The sequence below is a fragment of the Coturnix japonica genome, chromosome 2, assembly GCF_054131305.1.
Source record: "Coturnix japonica strain WE chromosome 2, WE-NBRP24, whole genome shotgun sequence".
Classification (NCBI taxonomy): Eukaryota; Metazoa; Chordata; class Aves; order Galliformes; family Phasianidae; genus Coturnix; species Coturnix japonica.
The window spans coordinates 62,395,647-62,405,291 of NC_140664.1; the positions used below are offsets into that span (position 1 = coordinate 62,395,647).

General features: G+C 36.8%; 1 protein-coding gene across 2 annotated transcripts in view; it reads left to right on the forward strand.

Annotated features, from left to right (window-relative positions):
- The window catches only part of TARP (TCR gamma alternate reading frame protein), a 31,582-nt gene extending 23,557 nt beyond the window's left edge, over positions 1 to 8,025 (forward strand). For both annotated transcript variants that reach the window (XM_085537682.1, XM_085537681.1), the window contains 3 exons: positions 4,930 to 5,223; positions 6,678 to 6,752; positions 7,229 to 8,025. In XM_085537682.1, the coding sequence (XP_085393808.1) occupies positions 4,930 to 5,223; positions 6,678 to 6,752; positions 7,229 to 7,368 (509 nt within the window). In that variant the 3' untranslated portion in view covers positions 7,369 to 8,025. The remainder of the gene's footprint in view (positions 1 to 4,929; positions 5,224 to 6,677; positions 6,753 to 7,228) is intronic.
- The last annotated feature ends 1,620 nt before the right edge of the window (positions 8,026 to 9,645 follow it).

Here is a 9,645-nt window from a genome sequence, read left to right on the forward strand (position 1 = left end):
GCAGAAATAAAACAGTGTCTCCAAATACTCCTCTTCTTGCTCATTAACATGTACTTGAAGAAGTCACCTTTTTCTCGCCTTTCCTGCATAGACATTTATTTGAATGGTAGGTTGAGGACAAAATCCTCTTTTTTCCCCATTAACTGGTGTTCAAAACACTGTAATCCTACAGTAGACTATTACAGAAGCACAAGGGCGAGGAACTATTCCAAATATTTTAAGCCTGATTAAATGTATTGCCTTATACTAGAATATCAATCAAAGACTGTTTTAAATGATTCCTTTCTGAAAGACTATCAAATCATAACTATAATTCAATAGAAATATTTATGCTGGGACAGTTGTGTTGAATTAAATGAAAGCCCTTACTTTGGTGATCAGTTAGTCACCATTTCATTAATAATTATAGTTTAAATTAAATTATTTTCAAGCATCTACCAAAACTTGCAGGATTTTGTTTCCTTTACAGGGGCCAAGATTCCTGATTAATTAAGAGAATTAAAAGCTTATATTTACCTCATGCTTATGATCTGGCACCTCACAAGTACATTGCTAGCTTATTTGGAAGTAATAAGAAAAAGAATCTATTAATCCTTCTAGCAAATAAACCCATAGCAGAAATTGCAGCAGCAACATATGATTTGTTTAAATGCCAACCCCTAAATATTAGCAAGTAATCTACCACGATTTCATCAAAAACACTGAAGTTCAGTAGACAAATAGCTACAGTTATTTTTTGCAGTTTTATATTCTAAAATACATCTTGCTTATATATATTTAATACTTACATTTACTTACACATCATCTAAAGTTAAATTAAATATATGTTCTGCCCTTTTAAATCAAAATGGCAAAGACTAATGCATTCATTAGTATTTTTTGTGTTTGCTTTTTGTTTGTGTTTATGGGGAAGAACATGAAGTTCTGAATCAAAACCCATTAGAATTGAAAGTCCAGACCAGTGTTATGAAGAAAGGACTGCGCATGAAATAAATAAGGGAAGAAGTGGCCAATCTAAAGAAAACTGCAGAGCTAATACTCATCAGTAGTACTAGTAGGTAGATCTGCTAATGACTAGCAAAAATAACAAGGATATCGTGGGCCTGAAGATGAATTGAGTACCTCTTTCTTTTAAGGTATCTAGAGGATAAAGAATGTGGTATGATATTCTAATAAGGTAATACAGATGATAGAAAAGTGACGTGGAATTTGCAGTAGCAAAATTCATTTCAAATTAACTGAAATGCTTGTGTGATGCTGCCATTTTGGTATTGACACCCCTCAGTATCATCAATATTCCGTATGCAAGTATGGTAGGAGTAGGAGGTAAGTAGTCCTGACCCCACATTCATTTAAGCATATTGCAATGGACCTCAGTATACAGAGTTAGATCCAAGATGAGTAACGGCTCCTGCAACAAGACCTGAGAGGAGCTGTCTCTGTTCAGGAGTGTCCAGCCCAGATTTCCTGTTGTGCCCTTCATTAATTCAGTTGAAAGGTGGCCCAAGATGTTTCTTTATGTGCACCATCTTTGGCATAAGACTTATTTTCCCCTCTAAATTTTTTAATAAAAAAACCACAATTGTTCTTAATTACACCATGATATGAAAGAACTACTTAAGTAATTACCTAAATGGTTTATCTAAATAAAGGTTATTTAAACAATCGGAATAGTTATACTTCCAGTTGCCTCCCAATACAATATTTCCTCTTTATAGTTGGTAACCCAAACCAATCTGTATTACACAGAAATTGGAAATGGGTCACAGAGTAATATTGTGTGTATTAATGCTTTTGTGCATTAATAGATTCAGCAAGAGAAACAGCCTCCACACATTGATATCACCAAAACGAGGACTGATTTTGCCCAAAGATGATGAAAATGTGCTTGACAAATCTCCAATCCCATGGATCTTTGGAGATCTTTATTTCAGTGCAAAGAGAAATAGACATAAAATCTGTTACAAAATGAGAACCTTGGAGGGTTTGAAAGAGATAAAGAAAAGGTTTCAAAATGAGTGGTTGAGACCTTGCATGCAGTCTCATACTGAATATATAAATGTACTTTATATAAAGTATAACCAAATAAAATCAATGCATTTAAAATAATGTGGTCGAAAGCACTCAGGGTCCCTAAAAAAAGAATTAATTTTTCTGGAAAAAAATAAATTAAGAAAATTTTTAAAACAAATAGAGTTTGTATGGTAGCTCAGTCAGTGCTTCAGAAATCAACAGCTTTGGTTTATTCTATTATCTTTAATCAAGTAACAGCGAACATTAGCTTGAAATGGAATTTTAAGTACATTACACTGAAGACTCTGGGAATAGAAATGTTAACTGAAATTGAACTCAGAGTTTCCACATATTTTTTAGCTAAATAAGTAGACACTTTTTATACATAAAATGGTATACTTGCCTGGCCAAAATGTCATAAACATTTTCTGTAAGGAAATACAGCAGTGTGAGTTATACCTGATACTTGGCACTCGCACAAAACTCATAAACTCATTTCCATCAGCTCCTCAAAATTTGTGGGTTTTTTTGTTTATTTTATTTTGGGTTGATGTTTTTTTTTGTTGTTGATTTGTTTTGTTTTATTTTACATTTTGTAATGGCAAAGTTCTGGAGTGAAGGTTGATGGGAGGCTCCTTCCTTAAGTTTACTGGGGAGGCTCAGCATAGGCAATGTTATTGCCAACACTTCAGAACCAAGATGCTGTCTATAAGCTGAGCCCTCTCAGCTCATTTTGTGGGGCCATCCAAACAAGCATAATTAAAATTTCAAACTAAACCTCCCTGCTTCATTACAAGAAAAACTATATACTAGCTTAAAAATTATCTGCAGGTTACATCTACATGGTTATATATTATTTTAAAAAGACATGAGTGCCTCTTCAAACCTGTGTTAGAGAACTGTTCAATAACGTAAACAGCACATATTCTTGAGGGTGTAACTAAAGAACAAAAAAGGCAGCATAGTGTAGAGTGGACATTTACTATATTAATGCATATTCTCACAATATATGAAAACTGTACCACTCGGCCAGATCACTCTGTGAACTCTGCATCCAGATGTCAAAAGTCAGCGGAGGGATTTACATAGAAATCTAGAAGAGGGTCTTGTAAGGAGGCAAACACTAAATCTCTTTGCTGCCTTAAAAATAAATGAGTCATACTTCAGCAGTACCATCTGCATGACAGAAGGGAATTCCAAAACCTGCACTTGCAGTTAAGCATAGACATACACATTGCCTATGAATGCTGCCCACATATGCATAGCAGAAGTTTGCATGTGTAATGAAAATGCTCCTAAATTTGCTATCCTTTTTAATAATATCAAGAAAATATTCTTTGTATAGAAAAAAACTGGGAGGTTTGGACTCCTCCTAACAGGCTTTATTCCAGAGAGACTAATGAAATGGAAATCAGCTATGGTTGGACTGTGGCAATGGCTCACTTTTTGTTAAAATATATTCAAGTGAGTACATATCAAGCAAGTTTCATAAAGCACATCCCATACTAGAATCCTGATATGGATAGCAATGCTATTTGTATATAGAAACACTATCTAGATATTACATGTTCTTCCACTTTAGCTTCATGGGCTTTTTTCCTTTTCAGTTGAGTTAATTGAAACATCCCCACAAGCTCACTATTAAAAGAACAAGACTGTCAACCTCCCACATCCAGAGCATTTTGTGGTCGCATTTTCCTAGTTTTATCAAGAGCTTTAACTAATTATGTGCAGTAGATGCTCATTAATTGGCAGTGTATAGTTGGCTTTATAATGGGGACATACAACTGCAAAGATTTGAAAGGTAGAGGCCCAATTTTAAAATTCTGTAGACTAAATCACCATCCAGTTATTTTTGCATAAACATTTGAAGCACTAACAACTTCCATTCTTAAATAAATAAGTGAACACATTTCTTTCTGGAACTATTACTGTTATTTAATTATTGCCTATGACCTATGCAGACATACCCTTTGACAGCTTGGAAGGCCATAGGATATAGGCTGTCCCATAGTCCTCTAATATTTTGATTCAGCTTCAAGGGAGAGTGGACATGGATATATTCAACATTATTTCAGCTTAACAAACAAACAAACAAACAAAAAACTCTAAAAATTGTGAGCATATATGTAAGGTTTTGACTAACCAGGCAAAATTTAATTGAATAAAACACTCAAGAAATCTTCTGAGAGATCATTTTTAACGTACACTGATAAAAACTTCTTTCTCTGTCTGATGTGCTGCTTGAGTAGAAGCATGAGCAAAGCTATCTAGATAGATAGAAGTGTTCACTGAACAATTTAGAATCTAAATAACGTTTTGCCATGCACATGGCACAGTATGAAAGCTTCTATCAAAGATTCTCTGGACTTGGAATAGTATATATAATGTATAAACAACAGTGAGTTTAGACTATTTTAACTGAGTCTTCTAATTCTGCGATTGATTTGCTGTTCTCTATGAAATAGCATACTTAAAAATAAGGTTGAAAGTCCTATTTTCTATTCCCAGTTATGCAAAAGTGTCTTGTTAACTGTTTTTGACTTGAAATCAGTTTTAATCCATTTAATATAAAGCAAGTATGTATGATCTTTGAGGTCCCTTACGACCCAGGCCATTCTATGATTCTATGTATAAATATATAAATGTTAAGTACAGTCAGCTGAAATGAAAGCTTATTTTTGCATAAAGGATAGCAAGGCTTGTAATCCAACCATCTGGTTACCAAAAATGTATTTTGTATATGAGCCATTGCTATTCCCATCCTAAGTATTTCGTAACAAACTAGAGAATTGAAGTGTTTGCTGAGAAGAAACATTTTGTCTCTGAATGCCTGTAATTTATTGCTGTACACTACCAAGATTGCAGCTCATCATTTTGTTTTGTTTTATTTTTCCCCTCCAAAAACAAATCCAGACAAAGTGAATTCACCACCAGAGAACTTTGAAATCCTGCAGGAGGAACACGAGAGACAAGTGGTGTATGTTTGTCTTATTGAGAAATTCTACCCAGAAGTTATTCGGGTGAAATGGACCGATGAAGCAAATAAGGAGGTAACACAGAACGTAGTAAAAGGAGATGTCTGGAAGTCTCCAGATGAGGATAAGTACTCAGTCAGCTCCTGGTTATCCGTGTCACTGGAGAGCAAAAACAAGAAATATTTTTGCAATTACGAGCATGAAAGTGGAGAGCATTCACTGCCCACACAAGGTAAATACTGTGTTTTAAGTTTTGTATTTTACTTACTATGTCTTTATCTCCTTTTTCTTTATTTTTTTTCTTTAATGTATTTTCATTTTTCAGTAAAATTCCAGATATAATACTGTACACTACTACTCCTGAAAGCTTGTGTATTCGTATACACAATAACTAAAGGCACAGCGACTAAAGTTCTCATCAGTAGAAACGATCAAAGCTTTTCCAGGAGAAAAACCAATCTGTGCAGAATTTGCCAAATGAAGGTCCCTTTGTAACAGGAAAAGAGCAGTTCTTCAGTGTTGCCAGCTGTAAAATAGCATTGCATCAAAAGGTCTGCCCAGACTTGGTAGTATGCAGAATTTCTTCGAAACTGTGTTACGTGCCTCAGCTGTGAATGTCAGAGGCATAAATCCCTCTGACATCAGTCATGGCTATAATAAGTGAAGGACTTAAAAATAAGGCTGATGGGAATGTAAAGCAGTGTTTAAATATGATACTTATTCATGGTCTGGTGACAGTGAGGTAACAACCATGTTAAAAAAGAAAAAGAAGATATAATCAAATTGCTGAAAAACTGATTACATAAAGAAAAATCTGAAAGCCAGTACAGTTTCAGAAGGGAAAAATTAACAACCTATAATAAATGGTTTAAACCTACAAACTGGTTGAATCGTGGGAACATGTCTGAAAAAACTGCTTATTCTGGATAGGTGAATCTTTCCTGAGCTCAACTTGCTATAAATGAGTACAGCTCCACTCCATGAAAACAAAGTCATATCTAACTATCACTTTCAAAATATACTCTGACAAAAGTATGTTTCAAGTGTATTCTGACAGGGGCTTGTGTTTAAGCCCCTGACTCAATGAATTCAAATTCCAAGAACCAAGAGCAAACACGCGCGCACAACAAAATAAAGCCCAAGAAAGAGAGGCTGTTTTAAAGACACCAATCTATCACTAACATAGCAAATTCCCAGGAGGGAACATTAGGTCATACTCTTCTCAAGATTGCCCGCTAGTGTTGAGCAAATTTTAATGAACAAAATTATGGGGGTTCCTTCGGATCTGAATTCTGCTGTGTTTTTAGTAACACCATGTTCCGAAGGCAAGCAGACTCCATCCAGTGACAGGGACAACCAGGTGCTCCGGTTGACTTCAGTCTGGAAATAAAAGAGCTGCTGCCAAAAAACTGCCTAACAGGCACACTCCCAAAAGGACAAAAGCAAAGCACCTTGTCAAAGCAATGAACACTCATTCACTTCTGTATGAACATTTGTCCCCTTAAGTTCCCCCTGTGATAAAATCCTACTGGTGAACAACTAATCTACAGTCATGTCTTGTGCGTCCTACTATTTTTTAATACTAACTTTCACTTCGCTGTTGCTCTTCTTTTTATTTCTATGTGTTAATCTTTATTAAAATTAAAGAGAACCCCAGTTTTTTCATTTAAACTCTCTTTCTATTAGCTTTTTCAGAGAGCTCTCCTTGGGAGCAGGAGGACTGTGGCACTCTATCTGGAAACAGCACAGTTTTTAACAGAGGTAATGGCAATGAATTAAAATAGGGGAAACCAATGTGAGAGTTAGATATCGCTTAATATGAACAACGTGAAAATTTCAAATAGCTTGCAGGAAATCTGTTAAATTCTGGGCTCTGCAACTTAAAAAGACTTCCATGCTACTTGAATCACTGTGTTGTGGAGTATAAAAAGCAGCCCTCCTTTGCTGGGCTTTGTTAGCTTGTTGCAGATGTTGTTTGGGCCACTGCACTAGATTTGTTAGCTTGCATTAAGCATCACTGCTTTGAACACTCAGCACAGTTAAATGCACAACGCTTGCGCTAAGAAATCTGCCCCATCTACAGCCTGCTCAGGGGACAGTCAGACACCGTATTTACACACTTCCCATTGCAGCCCATATAAATGTACCGCGCAGATCTGGTTCTACCTGTTTCTTTTAGAGCCTGGTTGTACAATACCAACGTTGAACAAGAATTTTCTGCCTTGCATTTGTTGCAGATCACTTGACGCACAAGGCAGCGCAGTTGGTGTACGTTGTTTTGCTTCTGAAAAGCTCCATGTACTATGTCATCGTACTCTTCTTCTTCTTCAAGTACAGAACAAAGAGTGCAGCTAAGCCCTCGGGAAAGAAAACATAAATACTGGCTTTGGAAAGGTCTATAAGGTTGTCTTCAATTTGCTATGCTGTATAATTATCTACATAGGCTCTACTACTCTGTGCGCTAGATATAATCAAAAACAAATACCAAGAGAGAAGGCAAATAGGGTCTGCTGTGCTTTACTGATGGTGTTTCCCTAATCTTTTCTGAGTACTGAACTGAGGTGGAGGTGAGCAAATGAAGTAAGTTTACATAGCCTGGGTTTTAGTAGGAACTCTGTAACGCAAGGTGAGGAACCTCCTCCTGCTTAAAGTACTTTTGCATGCATAAGCAGAGGTGTAATGGAGCTTTCAAAATATAAAAGATCAGTGCATTTTATCATTGCATTTTAGGATTAATTAGGAGCATTCCAACTAGACATGATGTTTAAAATAAAAGATATTACTTTGTAGCAAGTTAGATGAACATAAAAGCAATTCTAACCTTGTTTGGAGAAATTGTTTCAAATTCATCAAAACCTTAAATCTGGTGCTTCAATAGAGAAAGCGTTCTCACAGTACAGGAAATATTCTCAGATGTTGTACTTTGAACTCTTCATCTCCAGATTCTGCAGATTTGGGGCTAAGTACCACAGCCTTGGAGATGAATGTCTGCACCAAATCTGTAATGATGTAGAGCAATAAAAGCTTTCCTTGAGATGCACTTGTGAGACGTCTATTTGTTCTACAGGCTGTACCATGTGTCTTGAACACTCTATTGTTTTCCATGTTCACATGAATTCCTTGGAGAATGAAGAATCCTTAAAACCATCCTTTATTTGTTTATTTATTTTCCTATCAATCACATTTTTAAATGGGGACACAGTTCTACATTGAAAAATAAAAGTTAGCCCATTAAATCTTATCTATTGAACAGCAACAGCATGCTGTTATAATGGGCCTGTCTTCAGTCACTGCTCAAGAAGGGCTGCCTAGAGCAGGCTGCTCAGTACTATGGCCAGATGTCTTTAGAGTATTTCCATAGCAACCAGTAGCAAGTCTCTCAGTCTCTCCTCATATGAGGGATACTCTGGTCTCTTGATTATCTCTCCTGGCTCTTTTCCGGGCTTTCTCCAGGATCTCCATGCCATGTCATTCTTGTACCGATGAGCCCCGAACTGGAACCCTCAGAAGTACCAGAAAACCACTGCTGACGTTCAGGACTCAATCAGGCCCCTTTAGATCTTCAGTCTAATGCTCTCCTAGATGAGCTATTTCAGCACTGTCCTAGCTTGAATACTCACAAAATCTGATGGAATGTAATTATCTTTCATCTGTATTCAGACAAGCTTTGAACACATCAGCTTGAGAGTCAAAGGCATTTCAGGGAACAAAATAGAGACAGACTGGGCTCAAAAGAAATCGTCCAACCATCTGTATTAACAAAGGATCCTTGTCATGGTACTTTACCTCTATTTACAGAGTCTGTGTGTTAGCAGTACATGATGGGTGATGTCTAGAAGAGAAGCAGGGAGACAAAACTTCTGTTCTTGAAGGAGGAGTATATCTACCTTTAGAATAGAGGAGGTATCTGTCACAAGCAAATCGCCAAAAAGGAAAATAAATATATAGAATGAGGTCTCTATAAATACGACCTTACTGATGAGGCAGCAGAATGACAAAAGACAAGAATGATGGATGATAAAGACAATTTAATTGTACAAAGTGCTCAACAAATAAATAAGAATTGGAAGAAAGTAAAAGGGATGGCCAAGCACAAATTGTTCTTTCTGCAGAAAAGGAGCTATGTATCCAGGTGGACAACAGGTTGACCATGAGTGAGGAGTGTGTCCATGTAGCCAAGAAGGCCAATGGGTTTGTTAAAAAGAGTATGGCCAGCAGGTCAAGAGAAGTTCTTCTCCTCTACACCATCCTGGTGAGTCCCCATCTGGGGTACTGTGTCCATTTTTGGTGTCCCCAATTTGAGACAGATGGGATACTTCTAGAGAGAGTCCAGAGTGTTCCTACTATTAGGAAGCTGGAGCATCTCCTTTATGAGGAAAGGCTGAGGAACCTGGGACTGTTCAGCCTGGAGAAGAGAACACTGAAAGGGAGAATCTAATAAATGCTTATAAATATCTAAAGGGCGAGAGTCAAGTGGACGGGGCCAGGTTCTCTTTGGTGATGCTCAGTGATAGGACAAGGGACAATATGTACAAACTGAAATACATTTCTCATGCTCCATCTAAACATGAGATCCTCTTTATTTAGAGGATAAGAGGCTGTCCAGAGATGCTGTGAAGTCTTCTCTGGAGATACTCAAGACCTTGGATGCTTT